Source organism: Esox lucius, chromosome 20 (assembly GCF_011004845.1).
Source record: "Esox lucius isolate fEsoLuc1 chromosome 20, fEsoLuc1.pri, whole genome shotgun sequence".
Classification (NCBI taxonomy): domain Eukaryota; kingdom Metazoa; phylum Chordata; class Actinopteri; order Esociformes; family Esocidae; genus Esox; species Esox lucius.
Genome location: NC_047588.1, coordinates 39926082 through 39948326, shown reverse-complemented (window position 1 = coordinate 39948326; position 22245 = coordinate 39926082). Strand labels below are relative to the sequence as shown.

Sequence of the window (22245 nt, the reverse complement as noted above, 5' to 3'; positions counted from 1 at the left end):
TTTAAATGGTTTGTTAATGAACAAATTAGCATTTAATATTATCCATAACTGAATCTTCATAATTGCATAACTAACTGTTTACATTATGTGTCGCTTAGTTAGACCTGTATCTCATCCAATATGATGCCGTTTTGTATATTTCAACAATTGGACATGCATTTGAGCCAATAAATGGTAATGTTAAACATAAAATTATTCACAACGTCCTCAAATGGTGCTTTTACGATAAGACCATTCATGAGTAAATAACACAGATGAGCAACATAGGACCACAATGTATTTTATATATTCAAGCTTCTACACTTTTTTAATGTAATTTCAGTCAAGTGAAATCATTCTGTTTCAAAACATCTTGTATCAGTCTTGTATCTATGGTAACACGTAACTAAGAAACTGTTTGACAGATTATTGAAACAAGATGCCATTACAAAGACAATACAGTACAACATAACTATTTCAAATTAATGTCTGTCGGATTAAGGAATAAAAACACAGGAAATATTAACAACTTAGTTTATGACTTAAAATATGTTTAGCTGTCACTATGAACCATTTGTAAAAGAAAGCATAAATTATTGGATTTATAAAGGAATTAACAAATGGCAGAAAGGTTAAGACAATTGATGTTAAGCTTTGGCTTGAAAAAATCATTGACACAAAAAAAGTAATTGGATTCCAACATATTAAATAGTTGAAAACAACAATACCTAGAGTTTTTGATGCCTTTCTTTCAGGTTTACTTGCCTGTACAGTTCTAACACCAGATACAGTGGAAATACTTTTGGAAAATACCTTCCTGGCCTGTGATCTGGCTACTACAAATATTTTTAAATAAAGTGTTATAATAATAGAACATGGGATACCCATTGTAATTACAAAGTCAATGACATTAACCCAGAAATGTCCTTCAATGAAAATACATTCATTAAAACACCTAATGGGTACCTGAACATTTACAAAGATATTTACAAGAACAGCATCATATATGATACAACAACACCAAGTAATGAAGATACAAAACTTAATTCTTGCTATTGTTATTTTCATGCAGTACATTAAAGGATCACACACAGCAACATAACGGTCAACAGAAATCAAGATCAAATTGCCAACAGATGAAGAACAACACAAACAATTTGTATAGAGAAGCAACACACAGAAATATCTCCCAAGTACCCAGCATGGTTGCATTATTGCTACAGTCATTGCTGGTATCACAATGAGTCCCACCAGGAGATCTGACACAGCCAGAGAGAGGATGAGCAGGTTGGTTGGAGTCTGGAGCTGCTTGAAATGAGAGATGGAGATTATCACTAGTAGGTTCAAAAATACTGTAACACCTGAAATCAATAAAAAGAAGATGTACAGAGTTATGCAAATAGATGTTGATATTGAAATCTTTCTGCAAGTAGAATTTTTGTCTTGAAAACAGTATTGGTCATCTTCATGTTCCTCCATTTGTAATAAAGGGTAAAATGCTGAGGTCCTCCTGCTTGGTCCTGTGTGTGACCCTGTCAGGTCAGCCTTCTGAGTAACTCTGATCTTTGCCACTCTTTTTATCCCCTCTCAGTGTCTCTGCACACACACACACACACACACACACACACACATACACACACACACACATAATGAAACATTTTGTAGTGCTTAACAGGATTAGATGGTGCTGTGTCCAACTAACCTTTCCTTAGGCCTTACCTTCATTTAGAGATGAGAGAATGTAAATGTTCCCAATCCAACCATGATAATGGAACCGAAAATACAAACACATCAAATTCACTACTAAGCGCCATACTAAATTAAACATAAACCTCTGAGTGGTGTATTAAAATAAAATACTTCATAGGCGCTATTCACCTGTGCCTGTTGGTAGTTGCTATGATTAGACAAGTATGGAACAAAATAATGGAAACCCTTTCAGATGTTAGTAGAAACAAATATATGGCAAATAGCCACAGAGAGACATACAAGGATACACATATCAACCCAGGGACAGACCTGTGAGGGGCTCCACGCTGAGCAGAGGATTCTGGGAGTAGTCGTCATTACTGGACTAGAGGGGAGATGTGAGGCAGGACAAAGGCGCCATATTAATCAGACTTATTAGACTGATTAATATAAGACGAGGAACAATGTCTTTGAGTTAGACCATTAATCTAACACTGTAATGATTCTTTAATAAAGTATCAAAATTATAAATGAACAAATTCTAGCCTCTTACTGTTGGCCTATGTCATATAGCCTATTGTCCCTGTATTGGACAAGGATTGGCTAAATGATAAGTGTGGTTACAGACTGGGAACATGCCACCAGCATATCAGCAAGCTTGCAGAGAAGGCCTCATTTATATCTATGTACCTATAGAGACAGGATATCTATCTCTACAGGCACACACTTCTCATTTAAAATAAAATAGAAGTATGTATTCATAGACTTGCATACTGTATATGAATTGTTATATGTATACCTATATTATGCAATGCATGCAGTCAGGACTGCTAAGCGTTTAACCCCAAATATACACTAGCAGATATTGTTTTATGCATCGGAATAAATATAAATGAATAACACGGTGTGTACTGTAGGCTGTTGTTCAACACAGTTAACTCATTTTGCCAATATTATTTATTATTTATATATTTTATTAAATGTTATTGGTGGTGCTGGCTGGCTGCTGCACCATTTTCAGCCTTTTTTCTGTTTCTACTGTCGGTACTGAATGGATCTTTCAGATCCAGACGGGTATGAGTCTGTTTCTTTTTTTTTTCTAAGGTACTTTTCTGGAACGGATCTGTTTTTCTTCAGATCCATTGTGAATGGGTCTAAAAATTTTCTTTTATTGCCAGTCAACGTGGGGTATCTCTACATACCAGGGCCCATCTCTGCTCTCCACTTTTGATTGTCCCCCAATTAGAGGCAGTTGCCCCACGTTGCCTCTGATGTCCTTTTGGTTTTGTGGTTCATTGTTTGTGTTATGCGCCTCAGTTCGTGTTGTACCTCTCCTTTTGTTGGTTTTGTCTCTCACAAATAAAAGGAACGATTCCCCTCAGCTCTGCACCTTGTGTCCTGCCTATCCCTGACCGTGAACGATACAACAGACATTAATCACAACCTGTACAGATGTATTCCCACCCTCACCCTAATTCTGTTCCCCTTGCCTTACCTCATATCTCATATGATTATGTTTTAACAATCATTATGATTGGTACCACCTCAATGGTGGTACCAGCTTCCCAATAGAGTTTCATCCTGCCTTCAAAAACCATCTGAAAACTCATAGAGTTTCAGTTTCATAGAGTACCTGAAAGTTCCACTGCCACCATGTTTGTTGTCTGTTGTAAATCTTTTTTGTATGTTTATTACTATTATCTGTATGGTCTTCTTTCCATTACTGACCTTTGCCAATAACTATTTAATTGATTAGAATTCACTTAGTACTAAGATGTCGGGCTGTTCCACCTAGCTCTTTTAAAATGTATGCACTTACTGTAAGTCCAACTTATTGTTGCTAGCTTTACAGTTTTGAAGAGGTATGTTTGGGTGATATCTTTGCAGATGCCAGACTACTGAAAATAGTAGAAAAACGATTTGTAAACAAATAAATTGAGATGTAAAGTAAGAATTTAACTTGTGAAAAGTCGTAAAAGGGTGTTTGTACGTTAACAGATCTAATTTCGTGCTTACAATTCACGTTTTACTTCTGCCTTTTTTACAATAATACTAATTTACGAATGTATTTTCTTACGATCCCAACAATACATACACTTAAAGTTTTGGCAGGTATCTAACTCCATAGTTCTCCTTGTCTCCTTAAAGGAGGGCATGACAGAGGGGTCCAGGCTGTGATGGTGTGAGTATAACAAGCGCATAAAAGAGGGGCAAAAAGGAAATAGAAACAAAGCGAACTATTGAATGTTTTACTGTGAGTTCTTTTCTTTTGAGAGTTTGGTAATAAGCGCACCAGCACATTAGCTAACACACAAACAGTAATCTGTGAGGTGCGATGAGTGAACAACAGAATATAAACCCAACTAAGGCTATACATACATTACTTCAGCACTGTGAGGAAATAGGGCATCCCCTGACCAGGCTAATTATAGTCAAGTGGTTTTACATTTCTGGTAACCTGCTCCCTGTTTGGAAATAATCTCAAGGAAAACAGTGTAACTGTAGACAGAACAACAAGCCCCAGCCTACAGAGGGCCTAGACAGGCAGCAGTTGTTTAGGATTGTACAGTCTATGTAGAAGTAGTCTTTACTAACCCAGAGCAGGTACAGAAATGTACCTATAAAGGTTTGGTTAACGGGGTTAAGGTTAGAAGCACACAAACACACACCAAGGAAGGAGTGGACAGTTTCGACAAGGTAACCGGGGCGGTTGGAAGCGGACAAAGACTCTGGGCTATTATCAAGCCCGGAGGGATCATTGGCCCGGGGGGCAGGAGGTGCCAGACTGCACCACCACGATGTACTGTAAGACCAGTACAAGTCACAGATTTAACCAGTGCAAGTACAAGCATACGGGCAGTCATTCGTACGGTGTGAAGCTGTGACCAGATGTGAATCCCCTCTCTCTCCCTCCCATCCCTTCTCTCTCACTCACAGATACAAAACACAGACTCAAACACAAAAAAAACATATTATGAAAAAGAAACGCATGTGCGATAAAATTAAACATGCAAAAGTTCAGTTTTGAGAAATAAAATGTGACCGTACGGTATACTCAGGATTTGTTTTTACCTGAAACCTAAAAGCTGACACGACAATCCTAATATTAGGACATATAGGTTAAAATGTGAATTCAAGTACGCTGCGAGCGTCAGAAGTCATTCTCCACCTTATTACGGCTCTACCCCCGTTATGGCTGTTCTGAATCCAGCGTTGCCATTCCCATCGTAAACACATTGTGTTATAGTTGGTCATATACAGTGGAAGGGGGGGGGGGGCATTTTGAGCATATCTGAATATTGGGGGGGGTGTGTCACCACCAAAATATATTGTAATTACGGCCTTGATTTAATACCAGACTACATTAATTGAAGGAATGCATTCAAGCAGACATTTTTCTGATATAGTGGATGGAGAAAGAGGGTAAAGGACCAAGGAAAGTTTTCACTGAACCCTTTGTGGACTGGATTTGAACACACCACAGCAGAACTGGGGCACAAGAGACAACGACTTAGACCACTGGAACTCCTCAGGAGCAGTATGAATCATGGCCAGGAGAAGATAGTATGAATCATGACCAGGAGAGGATAGTATGAATCATGGCCAGGAGAGGATAGTATGAATCATGGCCAGGAGAGGATAGTATGAATCATGGCCTGGAGAGGATAGTATGAATCATGACCAGGAGAGGATAGTATGAATCATGGCCAGGAGAGGATAGTATGAATCATGGCCTTGAGAGGATAGTATGAATTATGGCCAGGAGAGGATAGTATGAATCATGGCCTGGAGAGGATAGTATGAATTATGGCCAGGAGAGGATAGTATGAATTATGGCCAGGAGAGGATAGTATGAATCATGGCCAGGAGAGGATAGTATGAATTATGGCCAGGAGAGGATAGTATGAATCATGGCCTGGAGAGGATAGTATGAATTATGGCCAGGAGAGGATAGTATGAATCATGACCAGGAGAGGATAGTATGAATTATGACCAGGAGAGGATAGTATGAATCATGACCAGGAGAGGATAGTTTAACTGCACTGGTCTGACAGAATAAAGGCCACGCTTCATACAGATGTCTTTTGTTGTTTATTCACTCTCTCTCTTTAGAATAGACACTGTAGACACCGTGAAAACTACAAGAAATAAAAAACATATATTCAAAATATGCATTTTGCGTCTCTCGTGTCAATATCTAATGTTATGCAGGCAAATGTTGTAACAGAAATACAACGAATCCCATCAACATCATGAATAGCCCATCACATCGTGGACGTAAAGCAATATAAAACAACATTATACACATTATCAGATATTTATAAAGTTAAATTACCGTGTTTGCCTCTCAAACCATGCAGATTAAGAATTTCTTTGACAGACTACCTGTCGTTTCTCTGCATTCATTTTAGTTCTTCTGACCCAAAATGACGCAGATCCGCTCTAAACTGAACCGGGTCATTTGACACCTCGTTATCAATGTAATCCTTACTTAAAGAACCCCTTAACTTTATACATAAATTATGAATATTGACTTCTGTATATCACAATTGTTTTTTAAATTAAATGAACTCAAATTTACATTAATTTATAACATAAAGCAAATACACATCTCAACAAAAAACATGTCATTGACAGTTACAGATAGTATGAATCATGGCCAGGAGTGGATAGTATGAATTATGGATAGAAGAGTGCAATATGAGTTATGGCCAGGAGAGTGCAATTTCAATAATGACCAGGAGAGAGCAGTATGAATCATGGCCAGAAGAGTGCAGTATGAATTATGGCCAGGATAAGGCTGTATGAATTATGGCCAGGAGAGTGCAGTATGAATTATGGCCAGGATAAGGCTGTCTGAATTATGGCCAGGAGAGTGCAGAATGAATTATGGCCAGGAGAGTGCAGTATGAATTATTGCCAGAAGAATAGTCCCCCTTATCAACTAGGGACACATTCCGATCTGTTCTTCCTGGGACCATAGGGTAAATCAATTAAGGCATGACCTTTTGCTCTTGTATTCAGACCCTTGATTAGCACCTGTAACATGTTAACATTCCAATGAAAGCACATGACAAATGGAGAGTACTGCATGACAGAAGATTCAATTTTGTTCTAAGGAGTAAGATACAGATTGTAGTGCAATGTATGCAAATTGAAGTGGTTATAACTCAGTTAGGTTCTGTGGCGCTTGTCTTTTTGTACATCAGCAGTTGTCACAAAGTGATTTTACAAAAAATCTGGCCATAAACTCCAAGGAGCAAACAACACTTGTGTTGAATTTAGGAAGAAACCTAGAGAGGGCTCAGCCTCAAAGGGGTGACCAGTCCTCTTCTGGCTGTGCCGGGTGAACATATTAAGAGTACAATTGCAACAATTAATAAATGCATGTGAGTCCAGAGTCTATTTAAATTTAGTCCAGGTCGGAAGCATGACCAGATGGACACGGACAGGGAAAACACAGGGGAGGGGGAGGTGTCAGCACAGTGGCAGCTGAAATCGTCAGGTATTGTCTTGATCTGCAACACAACCAGGAGGACTTTGGACAGGGACAGCAACGGGTCTTTCAAGCCAGGTACTCCACAGGTGTGGGCCAGGACATGTCCTCCTAAGTTCAAAACGGGAGGAGACTGTGAAAATTCAGAAAATGGATTCCTCATATCAACAAGGATTTATAGTGGAGAAGGAGAACTTAGTGGAGAATGAGAACAGACCTTTTCATATCCACTGTACACCTGGTTTCCATTGCACTAATGCTGAGTGTATGTCTAACCCATGGGAGGGCAAACTTCTTAGCTCAGGGGCCATATCAGGATTTTTAAATTAAATGAAAGGCAACAATTGTAATTTGTTAGTCATAAATGATCTGCCAGAAAAGGGCAATAATTAAAACATTTAAACAGTAAGTCCAATATAAAGTCTAAATAATTTGAATAATAAGAATGGGCTGGTGAGTTATGTTTTACTCCTCAGCACTATTTTATTATCGACTGATGGAATTGCCTCAGGGGCAGAATTTGTCCTGCAGGCTTGATTGTTTGCCCACCCCTCATCTACATCTATGTTCTACCCAGTCTTTGTCGCTTATTGTTCAATTCCCTAGTAAGAGCTGTGTAGGCATAGTCAAGGGAGGAATGGCCACCCCTTAGAGCCTAGTTCCTCTCTAGCTTTCTTCCTAACTTTCAACTCTACTAGGGAGTTTTCCCTGTCCACAGTGCATCAACGCGATTGTTGCTGGCTCTTTGGGTTTTCAGGCTGGGCATCTGTAAAAGCACTGTAAAAGTGCTTTGTGACTGCAGATGTGAAAAGGTTTTATTAAGTTATATTTGATTGATTGATTAAGTTTGGTTGTGTTTTTTAAATCCTTAATTTTCTTTTATATATTTGTTCATCTAAAGCATGCCTTGCACTCTTCTGTGTTAATTGTTACAATATGAACCAGTGACAGAGGTGCCACTTACAAATGGGTGAATTTGACACAGCTACTCCACTGTATTGGGCTTGTAGCATGGTTTCAAAAAATATATTTTATTTTTCTTACTACCATCATACTTAATTTCTTTCTCATAGCTGCACACCTACTTACAGAGAAAGGAGCACACATTGTCCTGCTATCTGAACCCAACTCCAGATTATAGATGTATTTGGACATTCTAGACATGTGGGGCCAAACGGGGGCAGCTACGGACATCACAGTAATTAACTATTTGGAATGAATCTAAAACAGGTCCAAATCCAGTTCCACCACCTTAAACAAAGGCTTGAATTGGTAGCACATAGAGCCTGGTAACTGCCAGTTATCAATCTGGACAACGAACAGATAAACTGATGGTTTAAACTGATAGACAATTAATGGATAACCCAATGATCTTCTGAGACCATCCAATGATGACCATAAACAAATACCAGATCCCCCTTTCCTACATTGATTTTCTTATTTAAACATGGGGACTCAGTACCTATAACTAGTAACCCATTTATACATGTATAGGACTAAGTATACATCAGTTCAAGAATTTCCATAACAGCTTACAGATTATTCATGATGTACAATAGTTTCTGCTACAACGTTGCGCTTCCCAACTTTCTTGCCTCACAGAGCCAGGTGTATTTAACCTGTAACCATGTGAAACACCTTGAATGCAAACGAATGGACTCCCTCCAACTAATCACGTGACTTCTAAAGACAATTAGTTGCACACCAGTTAAATTAGGTGTGTCAGAGAAAAGGGAATATGATTAGGAACAATTTGAAGATTTTATTCATTACATTATGGACTCTTCTGATGTTATATTGTTACACAATAAAATGGGGAAAAGTCCCAAGGAGAAGACTTGATATGCACTGTACATTAATTGAGTGCCTCATTACATTTATCTGAAGAGGTCCTAGAAAATGTATTAAACCTGGTGTAATGAACATTTCATAAAAATGTATTTGATAGTAGTTATGTGTAACGTGTCTGTCAGTGAATGTGTTACTCAATTTGCCTGTTAGTTTGTATGTCAGGCATTGTCATAGACTAGAGTCTGCCTCACGTCAATTTTAGGATTAGCCTCTGATAAAAAATGTTCTATCAGTTTACTTAAACTTCTCAATATTGTATTAATCTTTCTTTCAGTCTGTCTGCTTTTTGTTCAGCTAGGGGATAGCTTTTTTATCCTATGGCAGGGGTTCCTAAATATTTTCAGTCGCGACCCCCAAAAACAAATGTTTCAAATATTGCAACCACTGCACACGCATACACACATAACATAAGGCCTCAAACTACGAGACACAAATATAGACATGTTCAGTAGATCATGACACATAACATAAGGCTTCAAACTACGAGACACAAATATAGACATGTTCAGTAGATCATGACACATAACATAAGGCCTCAAACTACGTGACACAAATATAGACATGTTCAGTAGATCATGACACATAACATAAGGCCTCAAACTACGAGACACAAATATAGACATGTTCAGTAGATCATGACACATAACATAAGGCCTCAAACTACGAGACACGAATATAGACATGTTCAGTAGATCATGACACATAACATAAGGCCTCAAACTACGAGACACAAATATAGACATGTTCAGTAGATCATGACACATAACATAAGGCCTCAAACTACGAGACACAAATATAGACATGTTCAGTAGATCATGACACATAACATAAGGCCTCAAACTACGAGACACAAATATAGACATGTTCAGTAGATCATGACACATAACATAAGGCCTCAAACTACGAGACACAAATATAGACATGTTCAGTAGATCATGACACATAACATAAGGCCTCAAACTACGAGACACAAATATAGACATGTTCAGTAGATCATGACACATAACATAAGGCCTCAAACTACATGACACAAATGTAGACATGTTCAGTAGATCATGACACATAACATAAGGCCTCAAACTACGTGACACAAATATAGACATGTTCAGTAGATCATGACACATAACATAAGGCCTCAAACTACGAGACACAAATATAGACATGTTCAGTAGATCATGACACATAACATAAGGCCTCAAACTACGAGACACAAATATAGACATGTTCAGTAGATCATGACACATAACATAAGGCCTCAAACTACGAGACACAAATATAGACATGTTCAGTAGATCATGACACATAACATAAGGCCTCAAACTACGAGACACAAATATAGACATGTTCAGTAGATCATGACACATAACATAAGGCCTCAAACTACGAGACACAAATATAGACATGTTTCAGTAGATCATGACACATAACATAAGGCCTCAAAACTACGAGACACAAATATAGACATGTTCAGTAGATCATGACACATAACAATAAGGCCTCAAACTACGAGACACAAATATAGACATGTTCAGTAGATCATGACACATAACATAAGGCCTCAAACTACGAGACACAAATATAGACATGTTCAGTAGATCATGACACATAACATAAGGCCTCAAACTACGAGACACAAATATAGACATGTTCAGTAGATCATGACACATAACATAAGGCCTCAAACTACGTGACACAAATGTAGACATGTTCAGTAGATCAGGTTACGATAACTAATAAAATAACCCTTATCAACTAGGCCTTTTACATATTAATGACCTGTTATCTCTGGCATGTTTAGTAATTGCTGTAGTTTTGTCTGAGCAACTTACTCATTTAATAAGAGCCTGCTTTTTGGAGCAAAACAGCTGCATCCTGGGTTCTACTGTCAAAATGGCATTTTGGAGACCATCCTAGGACATTGCTGCCTCTAGCTTGCACAGCCAATCTCTCCAACTCTTTGGTGAATGCATACATTTTATCAGACAATGACAATAGGACTATATTTGTATTTTGTGTTGAATACACATAATTTACCACACAGAAACTATTTGGGATCTGTCAGATGTTCTGACAGTTGGGACCCAGACTCTCTCAGGAAAATGTGCACTTCATCACGCAGCTCAAACAGGCGGGTGAGAACTTTCCCCCGCGAAAGCCACATGATCTCTGAATGGAACAGCAGGGCTTCATGTTCCAAGCCCATCTCTTGGCAGAGGGCGCAGAACAGCCTGGGATGTGATTTAATGGAGTCTATTATTTTAATAGCATGTAGCTCCTGCCTTCTTTCGGCAGAAAAAACGGATGGTTGGTTTGCAAATGTCTTTTCAGTTTCAATGGCTTCAAACTTTCATGTCCAAGAACCTCCGGGCAACTGTTGAAATGTGGCTCTGCAGAAATGCTACTGTTAACCCGGGCGTTAATGCTACTGTTGACACCCTGACACACAGTGCTACGCACCCACCTGCTATTACATTTAGTGGTGGTGGGTGGAGCTAAAAGTTGAAAAGTTCTCCAAAACAACCACTGCAGAGCATTCTCATCATGGTGGTTTACAACAAAGGACTTAATGTGATACTCTCTCTGGGTTTTGAAGAATAATTTTAAATAAAGATGGCTGGTAAGTTTAAATTGTACATATCACTGACAACAACAATTATCGCTGGAACATTAGCTTTCAAAAGTGTTATTGCTTATTTAATTGCTTCTTCAAGTGAACTGACAAAGAATGGCAATGGCAGTTTTATGTTATTCGTACTAAATACCTTTGTCCTACGCCTGACTTACATCTCATTGTTCATGTATTGTTTCAGACAGAGATGGATGCAGTTATGGAAGCATTGAAAGTACTGTCAAAAAAGAGAAAACTCCCAGAACCACTTCCTCACAACCTTTCAACAAACCAGTGATGGGTCTACATAAGGTAATTTTAAAAACAGTCCAAAGAATTTAACGTTTAGACAGAAATTGCTCAGAAAATTTTATTGCATGCATATGTTTTTTCATGGAACTCCTTTCAAGGGTGTAGTCTGTCTCAAGATTAGGCATGTCTTTAGAGGTATGCATTGTCTTCAACCAGTCATTGTGAGCTGTAGTTTCTGGTAAACAACTCTTGTCAGAACCAGTTTTGCAGATTGTCTGTCAAGTCATGCAACTTTCAATTTCACTCTGCAGAATCGACCAGCCAATGTTCAGTAATTCTAACTTCCCTGTTATTTTTTAAATAGTTAATGAAGACGAGAGATCGCCTCATGAGTAAAGTGTTAAAGTTGTTGGTAAGGAGAATCAAACACATCTAGGACAATGACTTTTCACATCAGTATCATACTGGGAGTAGACGATGTCAGAATCTATTCAGCACACAAAATCCCTGATCTTCTTTCTACAGGGAACTGAGAAAGTAAAGGATGATTTCACATATGATGAGTCCAAATCAATAATCAGAGAACTTTCTGGTGAACTGAACAGAGTAGTCAAGGTAAGTCGTATATGTGGTAAAATGGATGTACGTGACCATATCTTAAATGCACACCAAGTGGAAACCGTCTTAAATGAACACAGAGGGGGTTCAAATTGGATTCAATACACCAGACCTAGTGTTAAAAACCGCTGTTTGGGTGACACTGCATTGGAATATTACCCAGAGTTCAGTGACTTTCAGTGACAGGTGAATGTGTTAGTGACAGAAGCATGGCTGTTGGATTTATATAATTTGGTCCTGGGGATTTTTTTAAGTATATATGTTGACATCATCATTCTTCTATTCACCATGTTCTGCGTTCCATGGTAGTTTTCATAGACATGAGACTCCGCAACAACATCATACATAGATACTGACTGAAGAAACACTATTTACACACAAATTACATAGTTATATAGCAGATTTCTATCCAATTAATTTGCCCTGACATATGAAATACCTGATTGGTATCAGATATGGGGTAAAAATGTTGTGAGTCATTTCAAACTGCCAGTGTGAACAAGACCAGTGTTCATTTGACATTGGATCACTTGCAGTGTCCAAGAATCATAACCAGTTGTCCTGTGTGTCTTTCCTTACAGATCAGCAAAAAAGCCTTCCTGGATGAAGCAAATTGTTATGAATCTTGTCAAGAGGACCGTCAAGAGTTTATACTGCAGTGGGCTGGACAACTGAAACAATCATCACAGACAGTACAGGTGCATTTACTGAAATCATTTTCTTTTTTGTCCTAACACAGTCTAAACTTAAGCTGTATCCAGGTGAGCAAGCTCATATGTTCAAAGTTCATATGGAATTTTCTCAACAACTGCAATACAAGAAGTTTAATGACATGTGCTGAATGCAAGTTGCTCAGAGTAATGTTAGTTATTATTTAGAAAGGTACACAGAAAGAAGATTGTGATAAACCCCCGGTCTTGTTGTTTTCTAGGTACTCGCTGCGGAAATCACAAGTAAAGATCCACTGGATCAGAACGTACCAGACAGGGAACAGAAATTGAAAGAGGCCAGAAAGGTCCTGTCTGACTGGGCCTGGAAGCTCAAGGACTTGGAACAGGTGAGTGGACAGTAAAACTAAAAGATAACTTTACATTTGTGGCATTAAAATGGTATCTAATGCTAGAAAACCATCCTACAGTATCATCACACTATGTCTATAATCCTCTGCAGGACTCAGTGTGTCCAGGAGAGGATGTTTGTTCAGTCCTACAGGATCTGGAGAGGCAGTGGAAGAGAGGGAAACTTCCCAGCATGCTCCCTGTCATGGACTTCCTTGTCTGGACTATGTTACAGGAACAGTCAGACAAGGTTAGATATGAACACAGAATCATACTCAGTGTTAAGTGATGGTCTTTATTATATTCTATACTGTATTCAATTTATTTAAGAAGGACCAATTAAGGCTGAGGACCATGGATAACATTGTAAATGTGTGATGTAATATGCAACATGGAATGCCTGAAAACAGTAAAACATTTGTGTATTTTCTGTCGTATGTGGTATACGGAATGGATGAACGCTGTCATTCAGATTTATTTATTTTTTATATTGGAGTACACCCCTCACATTTTTGCAAATATTGATTATATATTTTCATGTGACACTGAAGAAATGACATTTTGCTACAACGTAAAGTAGTGAGTGTACAGCTTGAATAACAGTGTACATTTGCTGTCCCCTCAAAATAACACAAGACACAGCAATTAATGTCTAAACTGCTGGCAACAAAAGTGAGTACACCCCTAAGTGAAGATGTCCAAATTGGGCCCAAAGTGTCAATATTTTGTGTGGCCACCATCCTTTTCCAACACTGCCTTAACCCTCTTGGGCATGGAGGTCACAAGAGCTTCACAGGTTGCTACGGGAGTCCTCTTCCACTCCTCCATGACGAGATCACTTAGCTGGTGGATGTTAGAGACTTTGTGCTCCTCCGCCTTCCGTTTGAGGATGCCACACATATGTTCAATAGGGTTTAGATCTGGAGACATGCTTGGCCAATCCATCACCTTTACTCTCAGCTTCTTTAGCAAGGCAGTGGTCATCTTGGAGGTGTGTTTGGGGTCATTATCATGTTGGAATACTGCCCTGCGGCCCAGTCTCCGAAGGGAGGGGATCATGCTCTGCTTCAGTATGTCACAGTACATGTTGGCATTCGTGGTTCCCTCAATGAACTGTAGCTCCCCAGTGCAGGCAGCACTCATGCAGCCCCAGACCATGACAGTCCCACCATCATGCTTGACTGTAGGCAAGACACACTTGTCTTTGTACTCCTCCTCCACCACAGAACACAGGACTTGGTTCCAGTAATACATGTCCTTAGTCTGCTTGTCTTCGGCAAACTGTTTGCAGGCTTTTTTGTGCATCATCTTTAGAAGAGGCTTCCTTCTGGGATGACAGCCATGCAGACCAATTTGATGCAGTGTGTGGCATATGGTCTGAGCACTGACAGGCTGAACCCCCACCCCTTCAACCTCTGCAGCAATGCTGGCAGCACTCATACATCTATTTCCCAAAGACAACCTCTGGATATGACGCTGAGCATGTGCACTCAATTTCTTTGGTCGACCATGGAGAGGCCTGTTCTGAGTGGAATCTGCCCTGTTAAACCATTGTATGGTCTTGGCCACCATGCTGCAGTTCAGTTTCATGGTCTTGGCAATCTTCTTAAACCCTAATCCATCTTTATGAAGAGCAGCAATTTTTTTCCGGATCCTCAGAGTTATTTGCCATGAGGTGCCATGTTGAACCTCCAGTGATCAGTATGAGGGAGTGTGAGAGCGATAACACCACATTTAACACACCTGCTCCCCATTCACACCAGAGACTTTGTAACACTAACGAGTCACATGACACTGGGGAGGGAAAATGGCTAATTGGGCACAATCTGGACATTTTCACCTAGGGGTGTACTCACTTTTGTTGCCAGCAGTTTCGACATTAATGCCTGTGTGTTGAGTTATTTTGAGCAGACAGCAAATGTACACTGTTATACAAGCTGTACACCAACGACTTTACATTGTAGCAAAGTGACATTTCTTCAGTGTGGTCACATGAAAAGATATAATCAAATATTCACAAAAATGTGAGGGATGTACTCACCTTTGTGAGATACTGTTTATTGGACAGGTTCCACACCCTTTTGTGCTGTATTGCTTAAATATAGCATTAACAGCTGCTGTTTTTACAGGGTTCCATTGTAATGCAGTGGTTCAGAAATAAACAAGGTTTATCAAGGTTTAAGAAACGCGGTAAGTTTGTTACCACTGTCTGCTTATTAATGAACTTAGCACATATTGTATTCAGTTCAGTGACGTAATACATTTCATTTTTTATTTTTTTATCGTAGTGGCCCTGACTGAAATTCCCGACTTTGGTATGTGAATGTAACTTTTGTTTTGTTTACTTTGTTAAAGTTTTGTTAACTTTAATTATTTGTAGCGCTTACTAACATCATCTGAAATATATTTTCTGTTTCGTTGTAGTTTGGAAATGGATTTTGAAAGCTTCAGGTTCGTATGAGAATGCAAGGAACAAATATTCTAAAAAGATATATTATATGCAAAGACTAGTTTTAGCATTCTGGTATAGGATGCTATTCTATGCAAAAATAATAATTATTGACATAAGTAACAATGTTTCTACTGATACTTATACCCTTTTAACATAATTTGACCTTAATGCAATTGCTTAATGTCCTTGCAGTTGAGATCACTCTGGATAAAGATACTGCCAACGCATGTCTTGAATTGTCCACAGACAGGAAAAGAGTGAAAATGGCCAAAATCATTGAGAGTGTCTCCAATCCTTTGGACCAGTGTGAAATGACTTCCAAAATGTACAATGCATGGTGGTGTGTACTGGGGACTGAGGGTTTTGATTCAGGGAAACATTACTGGGAGGTGGGGGTCAAAGGGAAGTCTGAGTGGAGGATAGGGGTAGTTAGAGAGTCAGCACCCCGACATGGTTTTACTAATTTAAACACACAAACGGGTTACTGGACTCTGCGTCTACAGCTTGGGGAGCTCATGGCTGTAACCACACCAGTCACTAAACTGACCCAGTGTGTCCCCTCCAAGGTAGGAGTGTATCTGGATTTAGAGGAGGGACAGGTCTCCTTCTATGATGCAGAGAAAAGACTCCATATTTACACTTTTGATGTTGACTTGAATCAATCTGAAAAGATCTTCCCCCTGTTTCATACTACTGAGACAGACAGAGAGTTGATTATCCTGTAAGCAGATAACTGTAATCAAAAGTCAAACTGCCAAACACTGTTGCAGGAAACTCAAGGTGTCACCTTCTGTGTAGTTTCCCAAAAACCTATGCACATGAGACATTTTTGAGTATTCAGACACTTTGGCATGAGAATCCAAATTGAGCTCAGGCATTCTGTCTCTGATAACATTTATAATGTCTCTAGAACTTGATTAGTCCATATCTTATACATTCAATTGATTGGACACAATTTATAAAGGCAAACATGGGTCTATATATATATGACAAAGTGTCTAATTCCTGGAGTACTGTGGGCTTCATCGTTATCAAATCTTATCTAGCAACCGTTTATTTTTTTGCCAAAACAGACAGTTCTACTGAGTTATTGAAGGAAGGTTATTAACTTTGGTCTTTATTACCTAACTTTAATACAACCTTGTCTTGTGTTATAAAAATCCCTTTTGTAATACCGGCTTTCTGGCACTGTTTGGAACTGTCAATCCGCGGTCAACATTTCTTACTTCATCACGGTCTGTGCTGCCATCCAGGCTCTTGGCTTTCTGCTCCTGACACAGACATGGATTAACCATGAACATCTCTTTCTCTCCTCCACACATTCAGGCACATCTCTTGTTCTCTCCCCACAACTGCTCCATCCTTCTCCATCATTTCATCTTCCTCATCTCCTAAATCCTGCTCCCTTCTGTCTCACGAGTCTGACTCTGTCACCCTACTCTCCTTGCTTTCCAAGTCCTAAGACCCTAATTAACCTCTTTCCTCTTGGCTGACTTGGACATCTCCTCCTGCTTCTTCGCTAAATGACTTACTGCAAGCTCAAAGAAGATGGCTTTGGACAGCTAAGCAGAAATTAATCAAAACTTCAGAATGACCTGACATCCTTCCAATCATTCCTAGCTACTTCCTCTTCCTCTGTATCTGCTGCTAAATACATTTTCCATCAATAGTTTTTTCCTCGAACTCTTTCCCACCCTGTCCGCAGTGCCAGTGACACTTCTGACATTCTTTGAGTATTGTGCAACAGGTTGGTGGTTTACGTGGAAATGGCAACTTCCTCATTTTTTAGATGTTATAAGATCATAAAACGTTCATGATAACAACCAATCCAGCCAGAGAACTGAGAAGATAATGCTTTCACGTCTCTCACAGTTTCACTATTATTCGTTATAAGATTCAAGCAAAAATCTAGTTCAGGGGAGCTTTGAAAAACATGATCTCTTGAAAATACAAATAAAAGGAAACATTTATATCCCTCATTTTAATTTTAACTACTTTTCTGTACTTTCTTGTAATGAAGGAAACACTTAAATGAAGTTGCATAGGTATCATTGTTATTATAATTTCTTAGACATATACCTGAAACCGAGGACAAGCTGTACTTATTTGATGTGTCCAGAGGAGGGCAGTATACTTCTGTGAGTGGGGAACTACTGCAAATTGTAATGACTGTACTGTACATGTATATATTCTATTTGTAAAGACTAATTGGACTTTATGTAACTGCACTTGTATTTGGGGGGGGGGGGGGACAATATAAAATGTAAGTTGAAAGGAGGCTCATTAAATTGATGTGTTTTATTTGTTGCTACAAATAACATACATACACACAGACATACAGTTAGGTCATAGGAAATAATTGGATACTGACACAATTTTGGTTATATCATCTATTTTCGTAGTTATATTTATAGTAAAAGGTTTAGAGTTGATTCTAGATGTGGAATTTGGCATTTGGAAGCTGTTGCTCTGAACCATAGACTGTATATAAAATGGACGACGCCCTTTCGCTCTTTTCCATTGGTGAAAACTGAAGCCGCCAGTGTCCCGATACGGCGCTGACATCTTGGACTTGCGTCTGCGCAGATAGCGATCTTGGGACCAGTTCTGCGCAGTAGTTATGCGCAGTAGCGAGCAGGAAGTAAAGCCGTAAAGCCGCGAAATCAACGGCCCCTCCCCTGTGCCCCGCCCTCACTCTCCCTCGCAGAATGCGCATACCGTAATCAATCGCAAGTCCAAGTACAGTACAACCTTTGCTTGTTAAACCTAGACGATATGTTATAGCCTAACTTACATCATGTTTAACCTTAATTTAGAATAGGCCTAATACAAAAATAATTGGTAACTTCTAGCTAACAATCCCCTGCTAGCTATTAACATGGCTATTAACGAGGCTTGTTGTCTTTTAGCTAACGTTAGCTAGCCCATTACATTTATTTACTAATTAAATAGCTTATAAATTTAACTTACCGAAAAAAATTCAAAGATCGATTGGAAATGCCAGATCGGTTAGCACAATGTACTGCAGAACAACCCATTATGTCCGTGTGAAATTATATCAATTATAGAAATTTAGAGATTAAATGTAAAGCTCCAATCTCCTCAGTCCTCCGAAGGAGGATGGCGCTTCAGTGGCTCCTTGGCTCAGATAGCTGTCAATCAAAGCTGTGAATCACGACGTCACACCACCGTTTTTAGAGCATTAAATAACTAACTAAAAACCAACTTATTTTAAAAACAAACTGTTGAATTTACATTAGCGTGATACAAACTACAGTAAATGACAGAAACCAGCTTCGGAAAAAAGATAATTGAAGGGTAATTTAATTGTTTAGTTGGTCTCGCGTCCCATTGAATAACATGGGGAGGGCGGGGTTTATGACCTATACTGGGACCACTCACCAGGGGGCGATCGAGACGTTTTGGCTTCACTTTTCAGGGCTTGTGCGGCACGCTTGCTCTGAACCCACAACATGCAGTCAAGTAAAGAACACTCTCCAGGAGGTAGGCGTATCATTATCCAAGTCTAACATAACGAGAAGACTTCACGAGAGCGAATAGGGTTCACCACAAGGTGCAAACCATTCATAAACCTCAAGAATAGAAAGGCCAGATTTTGCCTAAAAACTTCTAAAAAAAAGCCAGATCAGTTCTGGAACAGCATTCTTTGGAGAGATGAAACTATCAACCTGTACCAGAATGATTGGAAGAGAAAAGAGTGGTGAAGGCTTGGAACGGCTCATGATCCAAAGCATACCACATCATCTGTAAAACATGATGGAGGCAGTGTGATGGCATGGACATATATGGCTTCCAGTGGCACTGGGTCATTAGTGTTTTATTGATGTTGTGACAGAAGACAGAAGCAGCCGGATGAATTCTGAAGTGTATAGGGATATATTGTCTGCTCAGACGTTTCATATACAATATTTTTGTTCACCCCCTTGATTTAAAGCTGAAGGTCTGCACTTTAATTGCATCTCGGATGTTTCATTTCATATACACTGTGGTGGCGTAAAGAGACAAAATTATGAAAATTGTGTCAGTGTCCAAATATTTCCGCACTTAACTGTATATGTCGTATAAAAGATCAAAATTTTAAAGGATTGTTTTATGTATTAATTTCATGTGGAACATGTGGCCAATAGCTAAGATATACTTTATGATTAAATGCTTTCTGTGTCCTATAGTTTTAGTTTTTTGTGATGAGGATGGTTTAGGGTCAACATCAGCATTTTCCAGTTCCCGTCAATATCCATGAACCTTGAATACTAGTGGGACGACCTTCCACTGGCCACAACCAACAGCCTGATGAACTCTATGTGAAAATGAGAGATTGACAGTTTTCTGATCCACGCCCCGACCTCTTAATATCTGTGTCCAACAGAGACATACCTGCATTCTCTGTCACGTACAAACAATAGATCAGAATAGTCAGAGTGGAAAATATTAACCACAGGTTGAGTGTTTGGAAATGCCGGGCCGAACACTTGCATTTACCTGTGACTGAATGATAAAGCACTGCTCTCATATGGCTTATTGGATGAACTGGGGTTCTCTAATACGTCAGTAGAGATAATAGTGCAATAGTGAGTAGCTTGCAATAGTATTCTGAAGTGCATGAATATCCCACACGTTCCACCACAAACTGTCATCAACAAATATCACACGAATCAGACATCGTATAGACTCTCAGTGTCAGATCCACCTCCAATACTCACCCTCTGTCTCCTGAACGCAGCCCTCGTCCCAGATCCACCTCCAATATTCACCCTCTGTCTCCTGAACGCAGCCCTCGTCCCAGATCCACCTCCAATATTCACCCTCTGTCTCCTGAACGCAGCCCTCATCCCAGATCCACCTCCAATACTCACCATCTGTCTCCTGAAAGCAGCCCTCGTCCCAGATCACCATCACCAGATTTTTGAACATTTGTTTCACTTGCCACCTGCTCCTCATTACTTTTCATATATATATATATTCCTTCTGTTCCCTCTATCCCTGCGAATATTGCCAGTTCCACTGCATACCAAGCATTATCTCTAACTTGTTTTGACTTACTTGGATTTGTGACCTTTTTGCCTGCTTTGCTTAGACTTTCTGCCTCCCCCTTGTTTGGTGCCTCTGCTTCGCCATTTATTTAAATTGTCTGCGCTCTGTACTTCGGTTCACATCGACTCCGTCTGCCATTCATTACACTCAGGTACGTGGAGGCCTCTATCACTCTCTATGGCAGTGTCTTTAACAACATCCATGACAAGATCTCGGATTCATACTATGAGAAGTCCGCTCTCCTTGTCTAATTAAAGGAGGACATGTGAGAGGTGTCCTGGCTGTGGTGGTGCAAGTATAACGAGTGCATAAAAGACAGGCAAAAAGGAAAAAGAAACAAAGCGAACGATTACAATGTTTTACTCTGAGTCCTTTTCTTTTGAGAGTTTGGTAATAAGCGCCCCAGCACAGTAGCTAACACACAAACAAAAATCTGTGAGGTGCGATGAGTGAACAACAGAATATAAACCCAACTAAGGCTATACATATATTACTTCAGCACTGTGAGGATATAGGGCATCCCTTGACCAGGCTAATTATAGTCAAGTGGTTTTACATTTCTGGTAACCTGCTCCCTGTTTGGAAAAAATGTCAAGGAAAACAGTGTAACTGTAGACAGAACAACAAGCCCCAGCCTATAGAGGTCCTAGACAGGCAGCAGCTGTTTAGGATTGTACAGTCTATGCAGTCTATCTAGAAGTAGTCTTTTCTAATCCCGAGAGCTACAGTAGTGTGGGACTTTATTTGAATGCTAGGATAGGAGGCAAAAGGTTTCATGTTCTAGTGTCCATGTCAAGCTTGATGTATATTACACTCAGACTTTGAATAAGTGATGATAAACATGGCAATCACACATATGTTTAAAACATTTTTGGAGCTGTCTTGAGTGTGCAGTGGAGCACCATTGATTTGACTCTCCCAGCGTGTGGATAGCAGCAGAACACAGTCACAACACTACCCCTTAAAAGGCTACCCTCACTGTGAGGTAACATTGGTGATGAAAATTTGATAAATAAAATGTGACAGTACAGTATGCTCAAGATTTGCGTGTTTCAACCTGAAACCTATAAGCGGACATTATGATCCTAATATCAGGACATATACTGTAGTTAGTACACAGCGAACGTGAGAAGGTTTTCTCCACATTTAACTTGTCATGGAGCTCTAACCCGGTTAGGCCTCAGCGTTG

The 22245-nt window shown here is 39.4% G+C and overlaps 2 protein-coding genes across 6 annotated transcripts; one reads left to right on the top strand and one right to left on the bottom strand.

Moving 5' to 3' along the window:
- Nucleotides 1-309: 309 nt before the first annotated feature.
- LOC114829779 (trace amine-associated receptor 13c-like) lies at nucleotides 310-22020 on the bottom strand. 5 transcript variants are annotated; one of them, XM_034289181.1, is made up of 4 exons: nucleotides 21066-22020; nucleotides 20726-20900; nucleotides 1999-2053; nucleotides 310-1575 (listed from the first exon to the last, which is right to left on the bottom strand). In XM_034289181.1, the coding sequence occupies exon 4, from the start codon at nucleotides 1456-1458 to the stop codon at nucleotides 502-504; it is 957 nt and encodes a 318-aa protein (XP_034145072.1). In that variant the 5' UTR covers nucleotides 1459-1575; nucleotides 1999-2053; nucleotides 20726-20900; nucleotides 21066-22020; the 3' UTR covers nucleotides 310-501. The 5 variants fall into 5 exon arrangements, 4 of the variants coding, with proteins under 4 accessions (XP_034145072.1, XP_034145071.1, XP_034145074.1 ...); XM_034289180.1 differs by having other exon boundaries at nucleotides 20726-20888; XR_003777628.2 differs by having other exon boundaries at nucleotides 310-1284; nucleotides 20726-22020.
- On the top strand, nucleotides 11528-18305 carry LOC105008625 (E3 ubiquitin-protein ligase TRIM7). Its single transcript, XM_010867963.3, has 11 exons — nucleotides 11528-11633; nucleotides 11827-11936; nucleotides 12241-12288; nucleotides 12402-12491; nucleotides 13076-13192; nucleotides 13426-13551; nucleotides 13665-13802; nucleotides 15682-15742; nucleotides 15841-15867; nucleotides 15977-16003; nucleotides 16197-18305. Exons 1-11 carry the CDS (start codon nucleotides 11627-11629, stop codon nucleotides 16727-16729), a joined length of 1284 nt encoding a protein of 427 aa, XP_010866265.1. The 5' UTR covers nucleotides 11528-11626; the 3' UTR covers nucleotides 16730-18305.
- Nucleotides 22021-22245: the final 225 nt, after the last annotated feature.

What these genes read in the sequence shown, in the direction of transcription:
- LOC114829779 (XM_034289181.1), bottom strand. Translation starts at nt 1,458, where the DNA reads ATGGAGGAACATGAAGATGACCAATACTGTTTTCAAGACAAAAATTCT.
- LOC105008625 (XM_010867963.3), top strand. An exon ending in GTAAAGTGTTAAAGTTGTTG is followed by an intron (nt 12,289 to 12,401) that starts GTAAGGAGAATC and finishes TTCTTTCTACAG; the next exon opens with GGAACTGAGAAAGTAAAGGA. An exon ending in GACTGAAATTCCCGACTTTG is followed by an intron (nt 15,868 to 15,976) that starts GTATGTGAATGT and finishes GTTTCGTTGTAG; the next exon opens with TTTGGAAATGGATTTTGAAA.